General features: G+C 33.5%; 3 protein-coding genes across 4 annotated transcripts in view; 1 reads left to right on the forward strand and 2 right to left on the reverse strand.

Annotated features, from left to right (window-relative positions):
- The window catches only part of LOC104115906 (rho GTPase-activating protein 7-like), a 41236-nt gene extending 36236 nt beyond the window's left edge, over positions 1-5000 (forward strand). The window contains exon 20 of the mRNA XM_070188584.1: positions 4987-5000. The gene's annotated coding sequence lies outside the window, so the exon portion shown is untranslated. The remainder of the gene's footprint in view (positions 1-4986) is intronic.
- Positions 5001-11504: 6504 nt separating this feature from the next.
- Positions 11505-13724, reverse strand: LOC104115904 (uncharacterized). The gene has a single exon (XM_009626625.4). It carries the CDS (start codon positions 13174-13176, stop codon positions 11935-11937), a length of 1242 nt encoding a protein of 413 aa, XP_009624920.1. The 5' UTR covers positions 13177-13724; the 3' UTR covers positions 11505-11934.
- A 1593-nt stretch (positions 13725-15317) lies between these two features.
- Positions 15318-21430, reverse strand: LOC104115903 (uncharacterized). Of its 2 annotated transcripts, none has more exons than XM_009626624.4 (4): positions 21157-21430; positions 19753-19886; positions 18611-18715; positions 15318-16115 (listed from the first exon to the last, which is right to left on the reverse strand). In XM_009626624.4, the coding sequence occupies exons 1-4, from the start codon at positions 21226-21228 to the stop codon at positions 15686-15688; spliced, it is 741 nt and encodes a 246-aa protein (XP_009624919.1). In that variant the 5' UTR covers positions 21229-21430; the 3' UTR covers positions 15318-15685. The 2 variants fall into 2 exon arrangements, with proteins under 2 accessions (XP_009624919.1, XP_009624918.1); XM_009626623.4 differs by having other exon boundaries at positions 19753-19889.
- Positions 21431-27979: the final 6549 nt, after the last annotated feature.

Consider the following 27979-nt stretch of genomic DNA (forward strand, 5'->3'; position numbering starts at 1 on the left):
CAAATCACAACTTGATTTTTTTCGTACATTTGACCTTTCAATTTTTCTTGCACACACCTAACTAACTTCAATTCAAACTATATCTCACGTTCTAGTCACTATTGATTCCCCTTCTTTCCTTTTTCCTTTTTCCTTTTTCCCTTTTCCAACTCATACTTCATGTTAATGCTTAGTTGGAAGATAGTATTTTAGAGAAGATAATATTAGTGGTGTTTGAATTTATTTGCGCATATTCCAATTATATCATTTAGTATCTACGTATAATTTATTTAATTTATTCCAATTAAGCTTTTAATTTATTTAAATAAATTTAAAAAATCGCTTGCTTTTTGTTTTTCTACTCGGATTTGAATACTAACCATACTACATTTATTGGAGAAGAAAATTTTGAAGTATACTTTTAGTGTTATACCTATGTTATTTTAGGTTGGCCCTACTTTGGCTACATTCACAGGTGCTATATTAGAGAAGAGAATTTGATGTATGCTTTTGGTCCTACTATATTTTTATTTTTAACCGTAATTGAGGCACATATTATTTTAAATTTGACTTACTCTTTTTGGTTCTATTTTTCTAATTTAAGTTTTATGCATTAACGGTATATGAATTTTTTTATATATATTTAAAGTATGAATAACTTGAAAATTGTAAAAAGAATATTACAAATAGTGTCAATGGAGGGAATATTTGTTGATATAATTAAATTCCCATCTCCCACACTACCTAGCCACTTTTTTGTTTTTTTATTTACATAAAGTGGCACATGGTATTCACAAAGTCTAAATTTGGGGACAAAAAGTAATGATTTTATATGATTGTTTAAGGCAATTAGAAGCCAGCGTTGTTTAATATACAAAGAGCAAAGATATAAATAAGATAGAGAGCCAAATTTGTACTATATATTAAAGGCTTTTATCCAAGAAGTTAAATTATTTACTTTATAATGGATTTTATTGCAAGCATATTGAAATAATTACTATATAAACAAAGGATTTTGTTGCAAGTATATTAAAAGAATTACCTTATACAATGGATTTTGTTACATATATATTAAAATAATTACCTTATTTGATAATCGTCTATTGCATCATGTTATAAATAGGTAATAGCAAAAAGTATTAATAATCTATCAATCTTTTCTAACAACTAGAAAGGAAAGGAGATCAGACAACGAGATTAATGTTTGTTTACAATTATGATCCATCATTTTGTAATATACAGTAAATTATAGAACACAACATTTTAATTATTCTTGGTTAAATGTTGAATCCATATTTTATTAGCATTACACAGAAAGACATTAAAGAGATTCATCATCTATAGTATATACAAAAAATTAAAATTTGAGACCTTATATACAGCGTAATTTTTCGAATGAACTCCCTTTCTCCTAGCTTTGCCCATAATTACACGTATTGTTTACGTAGACGATGGTGGACAAATTTGAAAAAGAAAAAAGATATGTAAAACTACACACTACACTAACTGTGAAAAAAAATATTTACATCGTCAATGAATATATCGTCAAAGGATATTAAATTCTCAATTAGGTGAGCGTGGAAAATGTACCTAAATATATCTAGGTTAAGCAAGTCTAACAACTGAGTTTGGTTTGTTAGTATCATAGGAGGAACTAATAATATACTATACTATAATGGAAAATTAATTATTTTATATGCCACAAAGAGATAATTTTACCTCTTCACTCTTATTGTTATTATCTAATTAAGTCATATAAAAAATTCTTTTTATTAGTAATCTCATTACCACAATCTAATTAAGATGTTTCCAATTTTGGTTAGTTTACTTGTTTACCTAGTTATTGCAAAAATGGAAAGAGTCCAAAGCAATTTCTTCTCCTCTCGGATTTATATCCTTTGGAGGAATTTACATAGAATACAACATTTTTAACATTTATTTAAGTTTCCTACAACTGCTTTGATAAAATTACATATAATACAATTTAATTTAAAATTTACAACTTTTCATATTCTTAATATATATCTCTTGAGATTATCTCACCTAAAATATATCCTAATATATCTATACTATATTAAAAGCACGGAGGCCCTTAACGAAATGTCGTTTGCCTTTTTTACCCTTTTAAAATAGAGTTCACATTAAATAAAATAGTCATTTGACTTGAAATCAACTAAAAATTAGATTATTAGATATTTCCTTATTTGAATTATTTAATTTAAGATGTCCTAATATATTTAGAACTTTTGAAGTTTACTAAAATTATCCAACTTTGACTTTTTCTACATCTTTTTAACAAAGAAAATGTATCTTGGACTAAACTAATAGTTAGGCATTTGTATTTCAACTTTAATTCTCAAAATTGCGTAAGAAGGAAAATCTATCTATTTTTGTTGTGAGAAACTTTAATTTTGCTGCTTATCAAGCAGTAAAAGAAAAAAAAGAGCCTTTAAAACTTTCTCTTCCTTTCTGGCAACCAAAAGATATCAAAGCAACATTCTATTGTTAATTTGATCCTTTGAAATATGTTCATTATCTTATTTCTTTTATGTCAAAGTTCCAAAATATGTTTTTTACGAAAAATAAAAATATCCTAAACGTAAATAAAAAATTATTTTTTCAAGAAAGGACGGAATTATCCTCAAAGTATTTAGCAATTTTAAATTTAAATAAAAAGACATATACTGAGTGTAATTAAAACTTTGTCTAATACTATGAAATATACTTACGACAAGTAAAAAAAAACAAGTTTTAAAAGAAAAATAGAACACTTCTAAATTCCTCACGCAAATAAAAGAAAAATAAAAACATGCATTCCTAAAATCCATACTTAAATAAATGAGAAAAATATGTTTTCAATAAAGAAGAATTAACCCAAACATCCGCTCACCCAACCACTTAAACTAAAAATAGCCGATGATGTGATGACTCAAAAATGTCATCTTTAATTTAAACGTTCATCTCTGTGTTCTATGAAGATGTTGAGAGCTTACCTGCTATGAGTTACGTATCACCTGAATAATTGATGTTAATGGCGTTCCTTTTCTAGTAATATATTGCTTATGATGCCGCTGTTAGTATTGTTTTCATGTTGTGTTACATTGATTGGATTATGTATGTGTTGTTAGGATTGGTTTCTTGGATTCTCTGGCAGGTGGATATGTCTAGTTATAAAGGAAACTCTGGCAAAATTTTTGGAAATTTTAGGAGTTAGTAAAAATTAGGGAAATTGAAATGGGTGAAAGAAGAGATAAGTTATGTTATGTGTTTGGGGGCGGACTCTACTTCTCATTTGAGGGCTATTAATATTATGGATACCAATTGGACATGATAACAAGTGTACGAGGTACATTATAAGTGATGTAGGGTCTAAGGAGAGGCCTAAATCTAAGTCAAGTTGGAAAATTTCATAATAGACTAAAGTTTCAAATGGGTACGCACAAGACCAAACTTTGAAGGAGCATATCTACCTATATATAATAAATTATATGATAATCTACCTAACAAATGAAAGATATTCGAGTCTAGTTTCTAACTCTTCAAACTGTTCATCATTTGGACACTCCTACAAGAAGTTATGACCAAATTACCAAAGGCTAGCAGAATGTGAGTTTGCGGCCAAATCTGCGATCGCAGAACCATTATGCGATCGCAAAAGTGGTTATGCGCCCGCATAACTGGTCGCAGACCTGTCCAGAGAAGCCCATTTTTGGGCACCGATTTTGCGGTGCATTGTGCGAGCCGCATACCCATTTTGCGGTCCATTATGCGACCGCAGACCCGATTTCGGAGGGTTAATTTTTTTATTTTCATAACCCGACCCTATTTTGATAAATAGACTTTGGAACTTATTTTGGGGTAATTATCTAATAATTTTAGAGAGAAGTGAGAGTATTTTAGAGAGAGAAAGAAGCTCAAGTACTTTGTTTATCAAAAATCTTGTTCAAGCTCTGAAGTCCAACAAGGAATTATCACAAGATCTTCACCCAAGAGGTAAGGTTCTAACCCTTATTCTTTAATTTTGAGTTTGGATAAAGATAGGTGATTGTGAGTGTGATTCTTGCATGTGAGAGTATTAGTTATACATGCTTGTACCAATAAGATCATGGGAAGATTGTTGAGTTCAAATGGATAAAGATTGGATTGAAAATGGTAGAAATCTCCAAACAAAACTTTAATTGAGGATTTGAAAGGCAATCCGATATCGAAATTCGATAATTTTTATATGGTTGAACTCGTATCAGAATGAGTATTCAGATTTTGTGAGTTTTTCCGAGATTCAAGACGTAGGTCCCATTACCTTTACGGTATCTCGTGTGATGTATTTACTAATCCTCGTAATCTATAATATCTGTTCAAACAAAAAGATCTCAATTTGAGGCAAAGAAAATGGTTGGAGCTGTTGAAGGACTATGATATCACCATTTTATATTACCCTAAAAAGGCTAATTTGGTGGCCGATGCTTTAAGTAGAATGATTGTGAGACTGTTAGCTGCAGATGTCCAGACTTTGACTAATCAGTTCGAGAGGTTAGATGTTTCGGAACCCAGATGGGTTCTAGCTTGCACAATCGCTTAGTCTTCTTTATATGAGCGCATCAGAGAGCGACGGTATGATGATACTCATTTGCTTGTCCTTAAGGACATGGTGCGGCACGGTGGTGCCAAGCAGGTTGATGTGGGAGATGATGGAGTTCTACGGATGCAGGATTGTATTTGTGTTTCTAATATGGATGAGCTTCGTGAATTAATTCTTGAAGAGGCCCACAGTTACTGGTATTCTATTTATCTGGGTGCCGCCCAAATGTATCAAGATTTGCGGCAACATTATTGGTGGAGGATAATGAAAAAGGATATAGTTGCATATGTAACTCAGTGTCTGAATTGTTAGCAAGTTAAGTACGAGCATCAGAGACCTGGTGGTTTGCTTCATAAGTTAGAAATTCCTGAGTGGAAGTGGGAGCGTATCACTATGGATTTTGTTGTTGGGATCCCACGGACTCAGAGAAATTTTGACGCAGTTTGGGTCATTGTGGACAGATTGACCAAGTCAGCACATTTAATTCCAGTGACAGTTACCTATTCTTCAGAGCAGTTAGCTGAAATTTATATTCGTGAGATTGTCCGCCTTCACGGTGTGCCCGTGTCTATCATTTCTGATCGAGGTACACAGTTCACCTCGCACTTCTAGAGAGCTATACAACGTGAGTTAGGCACACGGGTTGAGTTGAGTACAACATTTCATCCACAAACAGACGGACAGTCAGAGCGCACTATTAAGATATTGGAAGATATACTTTGCGCTTGTGTTATAGACTTTGGAGGTTCTTGGAATCAGTTCTTGCCACTTGTAGAGTTTGCCTATAATAACAGCTACCAGTTGAGCATTCAGATGACTCCATATGAAGCATTATACGGGATACGGTGTCGTTCACCAGTTGGCTGGTTTGAACCAGGAGAGGCTCGGTTGTTGGGTACCGATTTGGTACATGATGCCTTGGATAAGGTCAAGATTATTCAAGATCGACTTCGCACAGCTCAGTCTAGGCAAAAGAGTTATGCCGACCGTAAGGTTCGTGACGTTGAATTCATGGCAGGAGAAAGAGTATTGCTCTGAGTTTTACCTATGAAAGGTGTAATGAGATTCGGAAAGAAGGGCAAGTTGAGTCCTAGGTATATCGGACCCTTTGAAATTTTTGAAAGGGTGGGTGAAGTAGCCTGCAGGCTTGCGCTACCACCTAGTTTATCAGCAGTTCATCAGGTGTTTCATGTATCCATGCTTCGAAAATATCATGGTGATCCATCCCATGTGTTAGACTTCAGCTCAGTTCAATTGGACAAAGATTTGACTTATGAGGAGGAACCGGTATCTATTCTAGCTCGGCAGGTCCGTCAGTTGAGGTCTAAGAGTTATTCTTCAGTTCGGGTACAATGGAGAGGTCAACCGATTGAGGCAGCTACTTGGGAGTCCGATTTGGACATACAGAGCAAATATCCACATCTTTTCACCAGCTCACGTACTTCTCTAATTCTGTTCGAGGACGAACGTTTGTTTTAGAGGTGGAGATTATGATGACCCAAAAATATCATCTTTAATTTAAACGTTCATCTCTATATTCTATGAAGATGTTGAGAGCTTACCTGCTATGAGTTACGTATCACCTGAATAGTTGGTGTTAATGGCGTTCCTTTTCTAGTAATATATTGCTTATGATGCCACTGTTAGTATTATTTTTATGTTGTGTTACATTGATTGGATTATGTATGTGTTGTTAGATTGGTTTCTGGAATTCTCTGGCAGGTGGATATGCCCAGTTACAAAGGAAACTCTGGCGAAATTTTTGGAAATTTTGGGAGTTAGTAAAAATTCGGGAAATTGAAATGGGTAAAAGAAGAGATAAGTTATATTATGTGTTTGGGGGCGGACTCTACTTCTAATTTGAGGACTATTAATATTATGGATACCAATTGGACATGATAGCAAGTGTACGAGGCACATTATAAGTGATGTGGGGTCTAAGGAGAGGCCTAAGTCTAAGTCAAGTTGGAAAATTTCATAATAGACTAAAGTTTCAAATGGGTAGACATAAGACCAAAGTTTGAACGAGCATATCTACCTATATATAATGAATTATATGATGATCTACCTAACAAATGAAAGATATTCGAGTCTAGTTTCTAACTCTTTAAACTGTTTGTCATTTGGACACTCCTACAAGAAGTTATGACCAAACTACCAAAGGCTTGCAGAATGCGAGTCTGCGGCCAAATCTGCAATCAAAGAACTATTATGCGATCGCAGAAGTAGTTATGCGGTCACAAAACTGGTCGCAGACCTGTCCAGAGAAGCCCATTTTTGGGCACTGATTCTGCGGTGCATTGTGCGACCCGCATACCCATTCTGCGGTCCATTATGCGACCGCAGACCCGATTTTGGAGGGTTAATTTTTCTATTTTTATAACCCGGCCCCATTTTGATAAATAGGCTTTGGGGCTTATTTTGGGGCAATTATCTGATGATTTTAGAGAGAAGTGAGAGTGTTTTAGAGAGAGAAAGAAGCTCAAGTACTTTGTTCATCAAAAATCTTGTGCAAACTTTGAAATCCAACAAGGAATTATCACAAGATCTTCACCCCAAAGGTAAGGTTCTAACCCCTATTCTTCAATTTCGAGTTTGGGTAAAGATAGGTGATTGTGAATGTGATTCTTGCATGTTAGAGTATTAGTTATACATGCTTGTACCAATAAGGTTATGGGAAGATTGTTGAGTTCAAATGGGTAAAGATTAGATTGAAAATGGTAGAAATCTTCAAACAAAACTTTAATTGAGGATTTGAAAGGCAATCCGATGTCGGAATTCGATAATATTTGTATGGTTGAACTCGTATCGGAACGGGTGTTCGGATTTTGTGAATTTTTTGGGATTCGAGATGTGGGTCCCACTATTGATTTTTAAAATAAATTTCTAATTTTAATCCGAAAAATTTATAATTTCATATGGAATTAGTTTATACGATTCGTGTTGAGTATGTTGAATTGTTTGTGATTAGATTTGAAGCTTTCAGACACGAATTCGCGAGGCAAAGGTGTATTGGAATCTTGAAATTTGTTTGCAAAGCGAGATAAGTGTCGTGGTTAACCTTGACTTGAGGGAATAGAACCCTTAAATTATTTATTATGTGAAATGCATGTGAACGACGTATAGGCGAGGTGATGAGTGTCTATACGTTGTCAAATTAATGGTTTGCATAATCACTTGAAAAATCATAAATTATTTTGAATCATGAATTAATTATTATATTAATAGTTTCTCTCGTGTTCTTTGCTCAATATCATGCCTTGAATAGTTGAATCTATGCTATAATTACTACATGCTTATTTGATTTATGTGACTTAATTGCCACTTGACGTTTAGCATACTAATTATTAAAATGCCTATTACATCCTTAATTTTCACAATTAATTATTACTTGTCATCATTTATTTCTAATAAATCATAATTATTGTATGCTTGTTGTCTTATAATTTTATATTAATTGTTGCATTTATTGGAGTAATTTTTTTTATAAGAATTGGTAAATGAATATATTGGAGGAGCGGGTTGCACGCCGCAACGGAAATGAAAGTGAATAAATTGGAGGAGCGGGTTGCACGCCGCAACAGAATTGATTGAAATGAATATATTGAAGGAGCGGGTTGCACGCCGCAACAGAATTGATTGCACGCCGCAACAGAATTAATTGAAATGAATATATTGGAGGAGCAGGTTGCACGCCGCAACAGAATTGATTGAAATGATATATTGGGATCGGGTTGCACGCCACAACAGAATTGAATATGAATATATTGTGGGATCGGGTTGCACGCCGCAACTGAAACTCATTGAAATAACAATTGGTTATGACTGTCGAGTTGGCTTCAACTGTTAAAAAGAGATACGTGTTTTATTTCTATTATTGTTGTTATTATTGTTATTGCGTACATGTTAATGTAAGTGACATGTCTTAGCCTCGTCACTACTCCGTCGAGGTTAGGCGCGGCACTTACTGAGTACATGGGGTCGGTTGTACTCATACTATACTCTGCACTTCTTGTGCAGATACCGGAGTTGGTCCCAGCTGTGTATAGTAGATTTGCTCGGATTCAGCTATTCGCAGGAGACTTGAGGTATAGCTGCATGGCGTTCGCAGTTCTGAAGCTGTGTATTTCTTCCAGGCAGCTTTATTTTCATTCAGACCTTTATTTGTATTATTCTAGTAGCTCGTGTACTTGTGACACCAATTCTGGAATGATATTTAGACATCACTATTATTATGGATTATTCACTACATTTTAGACTTTACTTCCGTATTTGTTTCTTTGTTATTAATTAATTTAAAAATTATTTTAAAATGGCTTATATTATTTTAACGTTAGCTTGCCTAGCAAGTGAAATGTTAGGCGCCATCACTATCCCGAAGGTGAGAATTTTGGGTCGTGACAGATGAAGATATAATATATGCATAATTTATGTATTATATATGTATAATTATGTATATTCAATATATAATCTATGTTTATAGCTAGAAAAAGTAAACAATGAAAATGACCGGCTATTTGTGTAAAGATCCCTTCAAAAAATAATTAGATTTTGTTCATTTCCTAAAATTTAAGCTAAATAAAAGAAAAAAAATATTTTTTCAACAAGTAATAGAATTGTAAATAAAGAGTAAATAATTTATTAAAAAGGAAATTCTAATTAACTACTTTTGGCATGGGAATTTTTGAGAACATTGCTCCTTATCAAACAAAAATTTATGAGTCTTTTCTTAACCCTTTTGTATTTACGTTTTAAAATTTTAATATATTATGTTTTTACTTTGAATACAATCTAATTTCTTCTTAAAAAAGTGTCGAGGTTCATGTTAATTTTATGTAAGAAATGAACCATCCTTACTTTTTTATAAAATTATATTTAACATTAATTTGTCAATAAAACTAAGAATTATAACTCATGTCATTATTTGTGGATGAACATATCCTTTAGCGTTGACAAATCCTCTTATCCTTCAATCATGTACTATTTCTTTAAAACATAATATATACTCCCTCCGCCCCCATTTATATGGCAGTATTTGAATTTTGATAGTCAAACGAGTTTTTTTTTAATCGTAATTTTTTATATGCCTTCTAAATATTTAGATTTTTATTGAAGTAGTTTTTAGATATGTAAATTTAACGAATCTATCAATATCAATTATTTTTAAAAACTTATATTTTTTTTTTAATTTTTATTTATGCAATATAATACTGTCATTGGTCAAATTGATAGTCAGATTTGTATTACTTGTATTCCAAAGAGATGTTAGGCGAGATATACCAACATAACATATTTATATCTTATTTAACAAGATATTATAATTACAACTATTATATAAATAATTCAACTAAATTCATCATCTTTGTATGTTAAGAAGATATTTTTTCAATGTATGCAATAATTTATTTTTCTTATATATATTTTATACCGATTGACGCAAAACACACGTGCAACGCACGTACACTAAAGTTAGTCTCTTTTAAAATTCTCTCTCATCTAAAAGTATCTATCATATTAATTTTCCCCTAATTTCTCCATTAATATATTGTATATTGTATATTTCTTGTACAAAATGTATATTATATAATTAAAATATATAATAATATATAATATAATATATATATATATAATATATGGTATATATATAATACATAATATACAATATACAAACACTGAACTGGGAAAAAAATATCATTAATAAATATACTACGTAGAGTATAATATATATCATGTATATATTAAAAAATATACAATATTATATTATAAAAGAACTTGGGGGAACAAGGTTTTGCATTGTCAGAGAGGTGAAGAAGAATCAAATTTGGGAAATCCTTTGAGATTTTTGGATAGTGTATAGCATAGGAGTTCTAATAGAGAGAAATAATCTCGTAAAAAAAAATTAAAACTAACAAAGGCATGTTTCTTTTGGTAAGGATATGATATGATTGATGCATAATACAAGGGGATATGATTTGATTGATGCATAATACACGAATAATTAAGGCATGTGGGTGCCTGTAGTGGTAATCAATATTAATAAATTGGAGAATTTTTACAAACAAATAAGGATACGTTTCAAAATAGGATTCCTCATTAATAGGGAATCTACAATATTTTTAGAGTGTATCTTTTATATTTTGTTGTAGAATTTGTAATTCTAATACAAGTTGTAGATTATGGAATATTTTATGAATTCCTAAGTAACTACGAAAATTTCCCTATCTTTTGATCGTAAATATCTGAACATTTTGTTGGCCCAGAGAAATAGCAAACTAGCCCAAAAACAAGGCCCAACTATAGTATTATTCGAGCGAAGTGCTCTAGTAGCCATTTCCAATCCTGTTTTTTAAAATATATCCATAATTTATAATATATTTAAGGATGAGTCAATTCACCTAAACTTCAGGACTAAGTATCCTGAATATTTTTATCCTGAATTTGTGGCCTACTAATTTGGAATTCAAGATTTAGTATCCTAAATTTTTGAGCTACTAATTTGAAATTCATGACTGAATTTCTGAACTGCTAATTTAAAATTCAGTACATAAAATTTAAATTTTTAGATATAATTTTTGAACTTTATGGTACAATGAGGTTTAAACTTCAAGATGTCATGTCCTGAAATTTGAGCAGATTGGTTAATCTTTAAATACATTGTAAGTTGCTACTTGATAAGTTGATATCATTTCCATCTGTTATTCATATTTCGTACCATTATGAAAAAAGATTCGGGCAAGATATGTACCTTTTTAGGAATTTAAAAAAATCGTCCTATTTTCATTTGGTATTTTGGCCTAAATATTTTGAATCGTCAATTTGCAATCAAGTTTTTTGTTTCATAGTTGAATTCATTTCTATAGTTCCATATTTAATAATGTCCGAACTAGTTTTTTCTGCATCAACGATTATCGGAATAAACAAGACTACTATTTTCAACGGAAAATACTTGATACAAACATAATCCAATTACCATTTAGGAACTATTGCAAGAAAAAATTAATCAAAATCACATAAAACACCTGATCTTGAAAAGAGATTGTGAGATAATGGCTAATGGGAACAATTCTCATATGAGAATAACTTAGGTTACTTTTGTCATGTCGCTCTTAGTCACACTTAACACAACATAAAAAGATGAATATTAGATGACCATAATAAAAAAGGGCAGCCCGGTGCACTAAGCTCCCGTTATGCGCGGGGTCCGGAGAAGGGTCGGACCACGAGGGTCTATTGTACGCAATCTTACCCTACATTTTTGCAAGAGATTGTTTCCACGACACGAACTACTAACCTCCTTGTCACGTGGCACCAACCTTTGGATGACCAAAATACTGTTTAAAAACCAGATTTTGCATACCATGATCAAACATAGACGTTCAAAAGAAAGCTCTACTACCATAAAACACTCTTGAATTCTCTTTCCTCTTATTGTTATTCATATCTGATGAACTTCCATGATTCTGAATCACATGATCTTTCTGATCATCAAGATCAGCTCCTGATTTATCCAAATCCAAAGGCAGCTTCATTTTTGCTAATGATTCAGTAAACTGCTGCATACTTCTCATGTACATGTCAACTATTTGCTGCTGCATAGCTGATTGTTCTGCATCAATCTTGATTATATTCCCTAATGGAGCTGAAAATACCACATGGGGTTCTTTCCTTTCTTCGTTTTCGTTCTTAATCGAAACCTTTTTATCTATCTTTTTATCTGGTGATGAGCCTGCTGAGTTCCTGTCTTCACTTAGTGTACTTGTCAATGAGGAGCTAAGGAACCAAGAATTGTGAATACTTTCTTTTGGAGAAATATTTGAGTCATGATCATCATCAGCAATTTCATCATCTTCTTCTTCTTCTTCTGATGGATTAATTGCAGCCATTTCGTAGTCATGATTCTCGGGCTGCTGCTGTTGTTGACTGTGAAATGATGCAGAAAGTTGGAGAAATGAACCACCTAAGTCAAAATATTGGGACACCATTTCTTGATTCTCTTTAACTAAGTTGATCTCAGGAAACTCAATTCTTGAATACTCGATCGGATCAAGAACAAGTTGAGATGTGTTTCTGTCTAGTAATACAACTTCAGAACTTATAGAAGAAGAAGATGATGGTGAACAAGAAGGATTATTTGATACTGAAATGGGGTTGTTGGTATTCAAGAAAAGTGACAATTTGACAGTACCAGCAGGGGAATGAAACAAATCAGTAGAAGAAAGGCTAAAATCTTGAGTGGTTTTCCCTTTACCAATAATTGAAGAAATTGGTACTAAAGCAAAGCCCAAGAGTTGATCTTCCATTAGTGTTTTAGCTCTACTAAGCATCCATATTTCACATTTGAGGATCGAGTCGATTTGGGATACTTTCATGGCTAAATCTTCATTGAAATCTGGATTTTTGCCACCACCATTTATGATCCTTGTTGACATGGCTTCATCAGGATTGTAAGTTAGGGAAAATTTGGCATAAACATCTTGGTTGTCATAGATACAAATGTTGTGAATGTTCCTAGCATTGTGGACATGAATTTCAAGAATTCCAGAGAATTCAGATTCTGAATCTGTACTTATATTTGGATTGTATAGAAAACTTGTTGAAGTTTGCTTGAAGGAACCCATAAAAGGAAAATCAAGAATCTAGTTCTTTCAAATCAAGAAATGGAATAGGGGATAGGCTGATGTCTTGTGTGCTAATTTGCTATAGCTAGAACAACATGAAAGATCAAAAATACACATTTGATGTTGCTTTATTTGGTTCTTTTGGAGGTTTGGGAGGCAAGAACAAGCTAAAAAAATATTGTGTTAGTACATATAGCATATTACTTGAAGTGCAAACATGGCATTGGAGGTTTGGAACATTTCTTTCTGGTTTCTTTAAGGGGTGGGAGGACAAGGATTTGAGTGACTTACAATTGAACTAGAGAAGTTTCTATAGGAATTGTGTAGGTGGAAAGAAGTGAGATGTATGTACTAATATAGTATGGAAAGGGCAGAAAATAAGTACTTAAACTTCTATGCACTTAACGTGTAAATGTTTGTATACTATTTGGTCACTAAAAGATAACTACGAGTAATAATTCATAAAACATAGAATTAGTAACCAGGAAAACAAGATAGATTAATTATTTCAACAGATAAAATTACACTCTTTATATTGCCGATGTACACAAAATAAGTTCACAAAGAACTAATAGGAAAGAGCCAGCAAGATGAGAAGAAGAGTTTGTTTTTAAGTATAATAACTAACTATGAGATTTTCATGTTTTTATTTATTTTGACTTAAACTTCTTGTTGGTTTGATTGCTTAACAGCATTTTAGAGTGAAGATCTTTCTCAAAAATATTTTTAAAATTTTATATTTTGGAAAAGGGGAAGAATTTTCTAAAAGGGGCATGATGAAAATGATGATGAAATGAGAAGAAGGACTAATTTTTCTTCCTCCACTTTTAAATGTTTTCTCTAGCTTTTGTGGAGTGGGTGAAAGATAGAGAGATATTTGGTTAAAGTGTGGGGTTTTGCTTTGCTTGGCATTGCAGCTTCCTTCATTTCCTATCACTACCTATTGAAAATGGAGGTCCTACCATCTCCATTTCATCATTCTTGACTCTTATTCAAAGATTCTCTTCAAAGTCTCAATAGATTTTGTCATGTGTTACAATAACTTTACCTACTCCTATTTTAAGGTGTCTTGAAATAGTTTACTAAGATTTATTGGTTTAGTTAAGAAAATATGTGATTTAAGAGGTCGTTTGGTTCGGAAATAAGTTATCTCGGATTTAATTATCACGTTATTAGTCTTTACGGAATTGTTATCCCACCCTCCCATAGGAATAAAAAGAACACTACAAGTAATCCCGAGATTAGTTATATCGTTATTTTATCAACCAAACATGGGATAAACTCATCTCATATTTAATCTCGAGATTAATTATCCCTTATCCCTCGTATCAAATGAGCATTAAGTATATGCAATCTAACCGTCAATAAAGTGAGTGAAAATTCATGGGGGACTAGGATTCATATCTCAACAGAGAAAAATTACTAAATGATTACTTTTCATCTGCCTAAAGCGTGAAGGGAAGAGTTGCACAGTGCTTGTATTGATCTAAAGTAGCAAGTATCCGGTGGAATAGTCGATAGGCAAGTCCGAACACTGCCATGACACTAGGTATCAGTTGATACATGTGGAGGGTTTAGATTTGTTAACACAGAGATTTAAGGGTTGATCATGTAGCTAAGAGTTGATCAGTTTCATCCATTTCACTTTATATATCCATCTACTAACTACTAGCAATCATCATAGTGAGTAAATCATGGACATGCAAGAATTACTCCATGAAAATCACAGTAAAAGGAAGGTTGAATTCTTAGTGCTGAATCTTGTTAGATCTAATGTGATGAGTAAAGATGTTGGAACCAAAAAGAAAAGATAAAAGATGTTGCAGTTCAATAAATGTCAAGCCAAGAGTTGAACTAAACTCAAGGGCACCCATGTGCACAAAGCAACTAGCGTTCACGTAGGTTCGGGGAAGGGTCATACCTCAAGAAGCGTGATATAGACAGCCTACTCTAATACAAGCATTAGTGGTTGCTTCCACGGCTCGAACCGGTGACCTATAGGTCACATGAAAAGATAACTTTATTGTTAACTAAACTAAAATCCATTAATTTGAATGATCCATCCTGGAAAAGGCACTATGAGAATATTCAATTAGAATCTGCCCAAAACTGGTAAATGTGTGGATAAAAAGGCCACTCACTTCAAAGAAATTAGTACTGCCATTATTAAAAATTAAACAAATGGAACATATTTACAGATCTTTCTGAATCCTCCATCCAATGCTATCTTAATATCTGAAGCAGATAAGAGAATTGAATAAGATTACTAAATGTCAAGAATCTAAAGACAACTATGAAATTCACCTAACAATGTACATTTATTGGGGAAATAAGGAGTTCTCTTTCCCCTTTGTCAAGGATAATAAATATCTGGAAATAACAACAGGGACATGAACATGGTTCATCCCATTTTACCAGTAAACAATTATTTTACAAACAAGAGAAGTTAAATACTGTACATGGGTGCGCGATTCATGAAGTGATCTTTAGGGTTGTCTAGGAGCACAACTCACTTCCGACCCATCCTAACCAAACGCTGCTGGTGCTTCTCAGCGGCCGCCTTATCAGCAGCTTCACGCTTCAGTGCCCTCTTTGCACGCCGGCCAACAAGTTCTTTAGGAACAGCATCCTCCTTCTTCTTAGGCTCGCGAGAGGGACCAGCACTGGATTCCTGAGAGTTTGGTCGATAAACAGGCCTTGCTTCTTGCCTTCCTGCACTGACATATCCATTATCACCCCATCGTCTATTGCCTATACGGAGTCTCGATGAACTACTAACGAAATAATCTTCTGCTAAATCTTCTTCTTCTTCATAATCGTACATGTACAAGTCATCCATATCATCATTAACCTCCGCCCTTTCCTCCACAATCAAAGGTTTAAACCATGATGCCCTGAGGAGAAGGCAAACACTCTCCTCAAACATGTAGTCCCGAAGGCTGTTAAAATGGACAAAAAATGGACAAACAATTATTACACATGAGGATAGAAGTCACCAGCTGCAACAAAGGAATTAAATCCAAAGAAGTATAATAGATGGTGAACACAGAAACAACAATGCGCCAAGTCAATATGTCAAAGCAAAAAAGAGAACTGGAAAAATAATTTGATCTCCGAATCATTATTACTTATAAGGCGAGAAGTCACCAGCTGCAACTAAGAAAATTTTTTTCTAGCCAAGGAAATCGAAATCCAAATAAAGTATAGATGGCAAAAACAGATGCAACAATGCATCAACATGCAAAGAAAAACCACTAGACAAGTTTGGTCTCCAATACAGCCTACAAAGCTTCTTTTTTTGTTATCAATACAACCTACAAAGAATTCATATTTTGTAAAGAAAACCGTGAAGAATAGTTAATATCATGACAACAACACATCCTTCTTATTAATTAGGGAATGTTGAAATTAGTCAGGCTCATCCTAATGTTTTAGGTGTCTTTGCAAGGTAAAGGGACAAGATTAATTTGAACACCTTCTGAATCACCAAGAGATATGAGACAATGTAAAAGGGTAGAAATTTGATAGTTACTTGATGCACAACCTGAGCTTGGTAAACCAAGTACAGGAATATTCTCTAGAGATCAACTTGTTCTGGCATATTAAATAATGGGAACTTGCTATGAAATCGAGCAGTTATCTGAACCTCTAGATTAAACTCTCAAGGGAAAGGGGCCAAATATACCCCTCTACTTTAGTATATTGTTTATATCTACCCTTCATTATACTATCGGGTCACATCTACCATTACCGTTAGCCAAACTTTTTAAAAATACCCTCCACCTAACGGAAAGCCACCAAATTAAAAAAATGCCTATTTTTTAAAAACTCATTAATAACCTGTTAAATCTTTTTTATTTACTGCACTTCTTCCTTACAGATTAGTCATCTCCTTCGTAGTTGAACTTAAGACGTGAAAGACAAAAATACCGACAATCATATATTCATTTATATATTGAGTCACGATTCTTTTAATATCCTTATTGTATGTTTATTATATTTTACCTTTTCAATTTTTTTTTCTTCTAGCTTTTCTCTTTGTTTTTTCCCACCATGCAGAATTGTGCCGAGTATTCACCATGATTTTTTCCCACCATAACGTGAATATTTATAGCATCTTATTAGGTTGACAATTATGAAGTCTTAAAGCAACTACCGAGCTATTTCTTCCTTCAACAATGAGCCTTTGTTGATGAGTACTCACGCACCATATTTTCTTAGTCTGCTTTAAGCATTTGAGCAACGAGTAATTATCGCCAAATCACGCCTTATGAATCAAAGTTAGATTTCAAGCTATGGGATGGGATACTCATAATTCTTAGTAACAACTGAACTTATAAGGAACAAAAATTAGAAAATAATTAGAGGAGATTCAATTTAATATCAAGCTAGAGTCTACGAAAATCATCAAAGAATGAAAGAAAGTACACCAACAAGTTGGAAAGTAACTTAACAACCTAAGTACACTAACTTCATGCATTAACCAAACAAAATATTGATTATATATCAGTTGTTACTGACATACAAACTAACTATCAAGTGTGCATTGCATTAGACAAAGGGATGCCATATTATAACCACAAAAAATACAACCAAAAGTGATAACATGACATCCTAACGCCACCATGAACTAAGAACCAAAAATATAAATTCTTACTAATCCTACTTCCGCCATTATTCTCGATCTCTCTCTAAATGAATAAAATGTGTTAAGACGTCTCAGAAATCAAAGTTCCGTATTTTTATATGATGGGTTTAACGGGTTATGGGTTAATGAATTTTTTTTAAAATGATTATTTTATTAATTTGGTGGATTCCGTTAGATAGGGGTATTTTTAAAAAGTTTTGTTAACGGTAAGGGTAGATATGTCCCGATAGTATAACGGAGGTTAGATGTGAACAATATACCAAAGTAGAGGGGTATATTTGGCCCTTTTCCCAACTCTTAATAATATGCTTCACAAAACTTCACCTCCCTTCCTCCCTCCCTCTAGAGATTTCACCATGCCCCAACCAAAGCAAAGAAAAGGCAACTCATATCCCACAACTTTAAAGGTGTTGCCCCTAAGGAACTAGCCTTCTAGAAATTGAAGGGTTGAAGAACAACATTGGGACCAAGGTTCGACCACCATGAATTATTCCCATTAGCCTAAATCTAGGGAGTCATTGTATCTGGTGTCTGTGCTAATTGAGAGATTGTAAGCAGGGACAATGCTGGAAAAAAAATTCAAATTTGAAGGTGAAGTTACCAAGGTAATTGCTCTGTACAAAAGATATTGGAAAATAAAATCGATATGTTATTCCGGCAAATAAGGCAATGACATATTAATGCAGATAACAGTGTTAATGAGATACCACATAGACCGAGTTATTAGCATCATGATGTATCACAAAATTTAAAGGAAAGAAAGATTACTCAAAACTGATTAGTTACCTTCCATCAAGTGCGCGATGGATGTAGATAAAGTCAAATGGATGCTTACACTGAGGGCACGTTGGTTCCTTTTTATAGGTTGCCCATCGAAGGATACAAGTCACACTGAACAATAAAAGGAGAAACATATTATCATCACAACATTTTCCTTTAATTACAAAGAAAAGACACGTAAAGGACACAATTTTAAAAATTAATGCAAACCTTAGAAATTAGAAAATCAATACACCCTTAAAATGATGGGTTTCCTAGAAATAAAGTAGTCAGAAATAAACATATATCAAGCAGAAGCACGGCAGTCACAAAACCATAATATTTGATATCTAGCACACACTAATAGGTGAACCATGCAATCACAAGAACCTATCATAAACAGAAGCCGAAACACATTACAAGGCCACATTTCACAATATCCAAAAAAAAGTATCTGTGTGACCACTGGGATAGACATTTTGGGCAGTGGATAAGGTAGGATGCTGGTGAAGAAACCAATAACAGAGACCACCATAAAACATAGCTTGTATTTATGACTGAGGACTATGGGGAAACTACACGACACATTACTTCTGCCCCAACCCAAAAATATACAGTAGTGTATGCAAAAGTAAAGAATCCTTTTCATATTTTCCTTACCTCACCACTGCACATCTCCAGTGCACCCGTCTCCATGAAAGTTTGGATTCAAAAAATGTAAGAATGTCATAGCAGTAACCAGACCAAAAAATGCAAGAAAAGTCTCTTTTCCTTCTCTTTCCCCGTCTCGCAATTAAAAGAGTTGCTAAACAGAATTAGCACCCCTGACATATATGATTGTCTCCATAAAAGTTTGGATTCAAAAAATGTAAGAATGTCATTGCAGTAACAACAAAAAAAAAATGCAAGAAAAGTCTCTTTTCCTTCTCTTCCCTGTCTTGCAGTAACCTGACATATATGATTCTCCCCCCTCACTATTAACCTCCATTTACTGCCATTTTGATCTCCATTATAACAAAATAATTGTAACATCATCTAAGTGGATATTTAGGTGCAAAACCAAATTAACGTGATATATTTATCTAAAACAGGAATGAACAGAACCGAATCAAGTGTCTGCTGATCAAATGGCAGTAAACAGACAAAAGAGAATGGTTGGTTAGACAAACCAGTAAGCATGCTCGCAACCTTTTACCAGGGCAGTTTCTTCAAGCATTATCTTATTCAAACAAATAGCACAAATCCCATGATGGTTATTCTCGCACCCAACTCGGTGTGTTTCCTCAGCTGTGCTCTTCATTTTCTTCTGAAAGGAAATCCCATATCAATCAATGGAACCCATATAGTGAACCCCAATATCGCATCTAAACTCAATCCACACAAGCATAAGATAGAAACAGAAAATTCCGAGCTATTGTAAATTCACAACGCAAAAGATATAGTTAGTTTAGTACGCCCAAATAGAAAGGTTATATAGTCTATTAGACAAGTTACTAAATATAACGCATTGCCATTCAAATTAACCAATTTTCAGCAGTTCTTTGCACACAATTACTACTCCCTTCCATTATAAGCTGTCCAGATAAAAGGCCTACTTTATGATAACAAACAAGTAGCATATACAAGAAACTCCGGGAACCACAACAAGCAGAAACTTGCAAATCGACTAAAAGACAAAAGTTCCAACTTTAATCAAATCTCATAATCACCTTGCCATAACTAACACTCTTCATCAAATAAAATCAGATGAATAGTGTCAACTCAAGATATTCTAACAATTCCCGCTTCTCTCAAAAACTCGTGAAAATTTACAACAAGCATCAATTATCATCACAAAACTAACCCATCACACAAATCTTCACTCAACTACGTTGATCCTCCTCCCAGGGATTTGGACTAGTGATAAGAGCACAATTTGTTATGTGTGGGTTAGGCGCATGTCAATGGTTCAAACCTTGTTGTAGACAAAAGCCTAGTATCTAAATGGAAATTGGTAGAGGGGTTGGCCTGAGTTTCTAACAGTGCGCCACTGGTCATGAGGGATTTCTCAGTTATAAAAAAACTACACATTGATCCCAATCTAGTCTAGCATATGTTTCCTTTTCACATTTAAATCCTATATATCCTTTATTCCGATACCCATCACACAAATCTTAATTCAGATTAACAACTAAACTTCCATAATCTAACACTCCAATCTACTAGATAGAAAATCCAATTTTGTTGGAGGAAAAATTACTCAATAGAAACAGCAAAATTACCAGATCAATAAAGAATAGACCCTAATCCAAGGAAGCGTGATACTCAATTACTTAAATATAATCAAAATCATCTCAAGGAAAAACTGAATTTTGGATCAGATAAAATATTCAAACAGACCCAGCTAATAATAAAGTAAAAACAGCCCAAAGAACACAATGGGTCAGCAATTACCTCAAAATAATCAACACCCACATAATTATTTCAAATAAAAATTGGATCTTGAACCACAATTAACACTAAAACAAACCAACAAAATCAAAAACTAGAAATAACCAAAAAAAACAATAAATAACAAAAGAACCCCAATTTACCTGAGGTTCAATGGATAGATCTTGAAGTTCGTTGACGAGTTGTTGACATTCAAACTCGACAACTGTGGCCATAAGGTAAAGTTAGGGTAAGGTTTAAATAAAGAAACTAAGAGATAATTATATACTCTACCGAATAGTTTCAGTATATATAAAAATGGAGAAAATTACAGGAAAAAGAAGGGTGTGGGGCGGGGGGGAGGAGGGGAAGATTGATTCTGAAGGATAATTCTTTGATTCCAGAGGAAAGTGGAGCTTCGAACAGGGGGACGAAGCCAACGCGGATCACATACAAAGATCAACTTATACAATGTCCCACGTAATCCACCTAAACCAGCCACCCCTAACAACCCCCTACCCTCACAACCCTACCCCACCAAACAAGAAAAATTGGGGATCACAATTTTTTTTTGCTGATTTTATAAGGGGGGAAAAAAGGTGAAAGTTGTATTATTTGAAATCGGACAATTTTATCATTTTTTAAACTTTTGGTTTTATTTATTTTTCTCAAAAATTTTACACATGTGAAATCTATTAATTTTATGCTAAATTCTTAATGTCCAAGCAAATATGAATGACTTGCCAAATTTGAAAAATAAATCATTTTATAAATGATAAAAGTTATCTGGTTAAAATACGGATAGGATATCTATACATATAATACTGAATCACTATTGGATATGTGATATATATTACCCCAAAAAAAAATGTGATATACTCCCGCCGTTATTTTTAAAAATATTTCTTAATTTTAACAAGTATAAAATAATGAATATCTGTTAAAAATAAAATGAATAACAAAATTCAATTATATGCCTCCTGTAAAAAAATTCAACACAAATAAAAGAACATCAAATGATTTATAAACAAGCATTAGTAAATAAAAATGCTCAATATCATCATGTATTATAACTTTTGGGATTCTATTTTTAAATAATTATATTCATTTACTTTCTGGTTCATTCTTTTTTAAAATCATTTGATATAAAAAAATCACCTATTTGTTAATTTAGATTTGCGTTGAATAGGCTAGAAGTTCTCCCATCCAATGACTAAAATAGATCTCTAATTAAGGGTGAACGTGGATTATTTGCTGACTTCTAACTATCAACCCATGTTGAGACTTAGAAAATTGAGAAACTTCTCTAAATTTTATTGTCCACATGTTTTGTTTACTGAAATTGGGCTTGGATTGACTCTAGTATTGACATACTTTGACTGGGCCATTTGCATTAGGCCTATAGCATTGAAAAGTTATTTTTGGGCTTCATTGGGCTTTTCTCTTCGAAAAAATGACACTGTATAATCGCTGTAAAAATAATAACCGAAAAAATATATAAAATTTATATATATATATATATATATTATGTGTGTTATATATAAATTTTATACACTTTTTCGGCTATCAGATATAAATTATTTTTGGCGGGCCAAAAGTGATAATACCCATTTCTCTTCTACTTTTTCTTAAAGCCCACACTTTAAATTTGTATATTGTTTATGTTTTCTACATCTATACAATTAACATGCCCACATTTCTCACACGAAGGAAAGAAAATGAAGTCCAACTGTAGAAAATGGATGCAAAGATACTTTCCAACGGTGGTTTTCTAAATTACTAGACTGTTTTGAGTTAAATATATAATACGTTTATTTTTTTCCAGGAGAATAAGTATAATAATAATAATTATTATTATTATTATTTTATTATTAATAACAACATTCAACCCAATCACCACATGAACAAAGGAGTTAAATAGAGATATTATCCGCTCTAATCTAATCTTTAAGGCCTCACAGTTTTGTCCCTCGGGGCTTTAACCCAAAAGGAGCTTCAATAGTTAGAATCCTCAACTCGCTCTTTTAAAGACAATAATTCTCACCCTGCACTGTGATATATTTTCTTTGCTTCAATTTATGTGAACCTATTTAACTGGATACGGAGTTAAGAAAAAAGAGAAGACTTTTTGATGAGCGCAAAACACACACTTAAATATGCTCGCTAGTCGAATATAATATAATATAATATCGTATCCACATGGATTGGAGTTAAACAGTATTATCATAGTTTATAGCTAGCTTGCTATCCAAGATGATCAACAATTGAGATTTATATGATTAATAATATAATTTAACTAAGAATCTAAAATCTACAACTATTGACTAGTGATTATCGAAACAAGGAATAAGCAATTAAGGTTATCAATAGAAGAGGATAGGGTTTTGACAGAATAAGTGCAAGATAATTATTCGGGATCTATCTCTAGATAATTCACTTTCAATGTTCAAGTAAGTCTCCCGAATTCACTCTATTATTAGTTCACACGTTTAGCAAAAACTCCTCTCTCGATTAAGTCTTAACCTCACGAAATGAACCAAATTAAGCACTGTGAAGATATGAAAGAATGCGTAGTGGGTCGGTCTTTAGGAAAACATCTTTCGATTATTCTCCTAACTAGATTTAATCAATGATTCAATTAGCCTCTTTCGATTACTTAGAAGAATCTATGAACTCAACCAACAATATAATACAAAGATATCACAAGTTATGCCTCTTTCGATTATAAAAACAAGTGAATATAGATGGAACAATCAAATCTTCCAAAAACGATTCAAATACATAAAAATAGAGTTATAACTCACAAACAATGATTAATACACCAAATGCAGCAAAACCCAAAAGGAACTACTCTATAGACATGGAAGAGACAAATAAAACTAAAGTATAGAAAAACATAAATACAATCAAAATCTGGATCTTGAGTGAGGAAGGAATGATGAAATTCTTGTGCTTGTGTTCTTCCTTAGCCTCCTTAGGTCAAAAATGTGTCAAAAGTTCATCTAAAATGGTGTTTTGGTGTATTTAAGCCGCCCCTCCAAAATAAACCTCTGACGAAACTACCCTTTTTAGCGGAAATAGAAAGTCGCTCTAACATTTTTGTGCTACCACGCCGCACCCCGCGCCGCCCCATGCGGCGCGCATGTATGGAATTTCAGAACGTGCCAAAAATTCATATCTAGCCACTTTTTGCACTGTCGTGCCACGCCATGCGGCGCGACAGTGTAAATTTGGCCAGAAATTGAGTTTATTTTCACTTTGCAGGAAAATTGCACTAGTGCTATGAGGCCCGCGAGGTGGTAGTGCAATTTTCTCAGAGTGAATTCGTTTTCTCATTTTTTGATGTCCATACTTAGTTTTCTGTCACGACCCAAATATCCCACCACAGGCATCGTAATGGCACCTAGTCTCTAAGACTAGGTAAGCCGATTTCAATTACATTTTTGTGGAGCTAGTTTTTTAATTAAATGAGTAACCAAAACTAACATCGGGACAAATATGAATGTACAATCTCCCAAGACTGGTAGTACTAAGTCACGAACTCTAACTGAATACATGAAATGATCACGAGGACTGAATATATAATACTATTTGATTAAAAATTAACAGTACAATGAAATGAAAACACTCCAAGGGACTGCGACGACCAAGCAGCTCTACCTTGAATCCTTACGATCCCGCTTTAACTCTTCTCAAGCCCAATAACTTCAATACCTGGCTCTGCACAAAAATGTGCAGAAGTGTAGTATGAGTACACTACGATCGGTACCCAGTAAGTATCAAGACTAACCTCAGTGGAGTAGAGACGAGGTACAGTCAAGATACTCACTAGTCTAATAGCCTGTGCAATATAATATACAAAATAATAGGAAGCACACAACAATAAGGGCAACATAAAACAACCAGTAATATGCACAGCAGACAACAAGAATACCATTAATATCGCTTAACAATTAATAAATACAATTACACACAATAAATCAAATCCTTCAAATAAATATCTTTCACATATAATTCTTTCAAATAACTCTCTTTCAAATACAATTTTCTCAAATAATTACATTTCAAATATAATTCTTTCATGTAATACCTTCTACATAAAAATCCTTTCAAATAAATATTTTGAATATAATCCTTTCAATTAAAAAGTCATCATGTGACAACTCGTTTCATAATCATAAAAATACAGGTCTCAGCTCATTTTCATATTTTTCGTAAATACGGGTCTCAACCCATTTTTCATATTTTTACGGTACCTCGTGCCCATAATTAAATCATCATAATTCCACCAGCACCTCGTGACCTCATTTCATATCACAACTGCATGAAAAAAATTCACGTGCCAAATATCATTATCATTTAATCACAACACCCCGTGCCCACTATTCATATCACAACTGCACGGACATTTCACGTGTCAATATCCTCATTATTTACTCACGGAACATCGTGCTCACATTTCATTTTATAATCCGTCTGGCATTAGCCACATGCTCTCAATTTCAACATAAATCAGATTGTCATCAATTTACCAACAACAAGAAAAATTATACAAGGTATAAAAATAAACACAAGAATATCACAACATCACATGAAAATTATCAACCCGACATCATCACATATCGTCCCTAATAATAGCCACCCTTATCGCTCTTATTGCCACCCTTATCGCTCCTATAACGACTCTTATCGCTCCGCCCAGACAATATCAATAGCCACCCTTATCGCTCCTATTTTCACCCTTATCACTCCTATTGCCACCATTATCGCTCCGCCCAGACAATATTCCAACAAACACAACCACAGTGAAATTTCACTCTTATACCACATAATATCAATGATGAAATGCCACTCTTATATCTTCAAAATAATAATTAACACAACACAACAATTTATACTGAAAATTATCACGACAACATACCAAAATCAATTCATATCACAATTTTCCCAATGGCTACAACCAAAATTCCAAAGATACAACCAAGTCAATTAATTTCACAACAAATAGTCGAAGGCTCCACACAATGTGTACAACACCCAAAAATAATCAACAAAGATATAAATTACTCAAAATAAAGTAAAGTCTTTATTAACTTCAAATTTTCGATAATTATATAAACACCTCTTCTTAAGCTCATTTAATTAATTATTTGCAGAAGAAAAAATCCAAAATGAAAATTAAATTCCAATAATTATCAAACCAGCAAATTCACGGAATTTCATAAATAATCAAATAACAATCACATCAACTTGTCATACACGACAAATAGATGATTAAATATATGCCAATAATTATCCAATTTACTACACAATATGCTCAAGACTTTAACTCAATAAAACTTGCACATATAAACCAAGTACGTACTCGTCACCTCGTGTACATGGTTTTCAATTACACAAATTGCACATAAGACTCAATGCCTAAGGGAAAATTCTCTCACTCGAGGTTAAACAAGACACTTACCTTTTTGAAGTTAGGTCGATATTCCAAAATAGCTTTCTCACGTGAATTGACCTTCGGACGGCTCCAATCTTTCTTGAGCCTTCCTTACATTACTACGAGGTTCCGAAAATCCTAACAACTTTAATCTATTTATAAACATAACAAAAGTGAACCATAATTAGGAAGAGTTTTATGGTTTCAACTCATTTGAGCATTTTATCAAACACTAGGTGTGCAAATTTGGTTATAAGGTTCTTCTACAAGATTTCCTTCATTCCACAATCCAATCTTTACTTATTTGATCTCAACAATCTTTCCACATGCCTTATTGGTACAAGCATATATACATAATACTTTTACACCCAAGAATCATACTCCCAATCACCAATCTTTTACCCCAAACTCGAAATTGAAGACTACGGGTTGAATCTTACCTCTTTGATGAAGATCTTGTGATTAACTTCCTTGATTCTTGAAGATTGGATAATTAGAATATTAGGTTCCCTCCTTCTCTATCTAAAATACTCTTACCTCTCTCTAAAACCCTCAGAAAAATACCCCAAAATAAGCCCCAAAGCCTATTTATCAAAATGGGGTCGGGTTATGAAAATAGAAAAATTAACTCTCCTAAAGCAGGTCTGCGGTCGCATAATGGACCCAGAATGGGTATGAGGGTCGCAAAATTGATCACAAAATCGGTGCCCAGAACTGGGCTCTTCTGGTCCATTCTGCGACCAATTTGCGGTCGCAGAAATAATTTTGCGATCGCATAACTGTTTTGCGATCGCATAATTGGTCGCAAAATTAGATTTTTCTAGCCTTTGGTAATTTAGTCATAACTTCTTGTAGGAATGTCCAAATGATAAACGGTTTGAAGCGTTGGAAACTAGACGTATAGACCATTCTTTTAATAGGTAAAACACCATATAACTCTTCATATAAAGAGAGGTATGCACGTTTGAAGTTAGGTCTTATGCGAACTCACTTAAAACTTTAGTCTATTATGAAATTTCCAACTTCAACATTCGATGCCGAAACCTATCGAATCAAGTCCGATTGACCTCAAATTTTGAACACAAGTCATAAGTGACATAACGGACCTATTCAAATTTCCAAAATCGGATTTCGACCTCGTTATCAAAAATTCAACATTCGATAAAACTTTTCGAAAATCGTCTATTTTCCATCTTTCGCCAAAATGCGTCGAATTGTCCTACGGACTTCCATATCTAAATCCGAACACGTGCCTAAGTCTGAGATCACCATACAAAGATATTGACATCATCAAAATTCTATTCCGAGGTCGTTTGCTCAAAAGTCAACTCTTTGGTCAACTCTTTCCATTTAAGCTTCAAAATGAGAATTTCTCTTTCAATTAAATTCTAAATCTTCCGAAAATCAAACTCGACCACACCCGCGGGTAATAATATATATTATGAAGTTGTCCGGGACCTTAAGTCATTGAACGGGGCGTTAATTCTTAGAACGACAAGTCGGGTCGTTACATTCTCCACCTCTTAAATATACGTTCATCCTCGAACGTG

This window comes from Nicotiana tomentosiformis, chromosome 11 (genome assembly GCF_000390325.3).
Source record: "Nicotiana tomentosiformis chromosome 11, ASM39032v3, whole genome shotgun sequence".
NCBI lineage: Eukaryota > Viridiplantae > Streptophyta > Magnoliopsida > Solanales > Solanaceae > Nicotiana > Nicotiana tomentosiformis.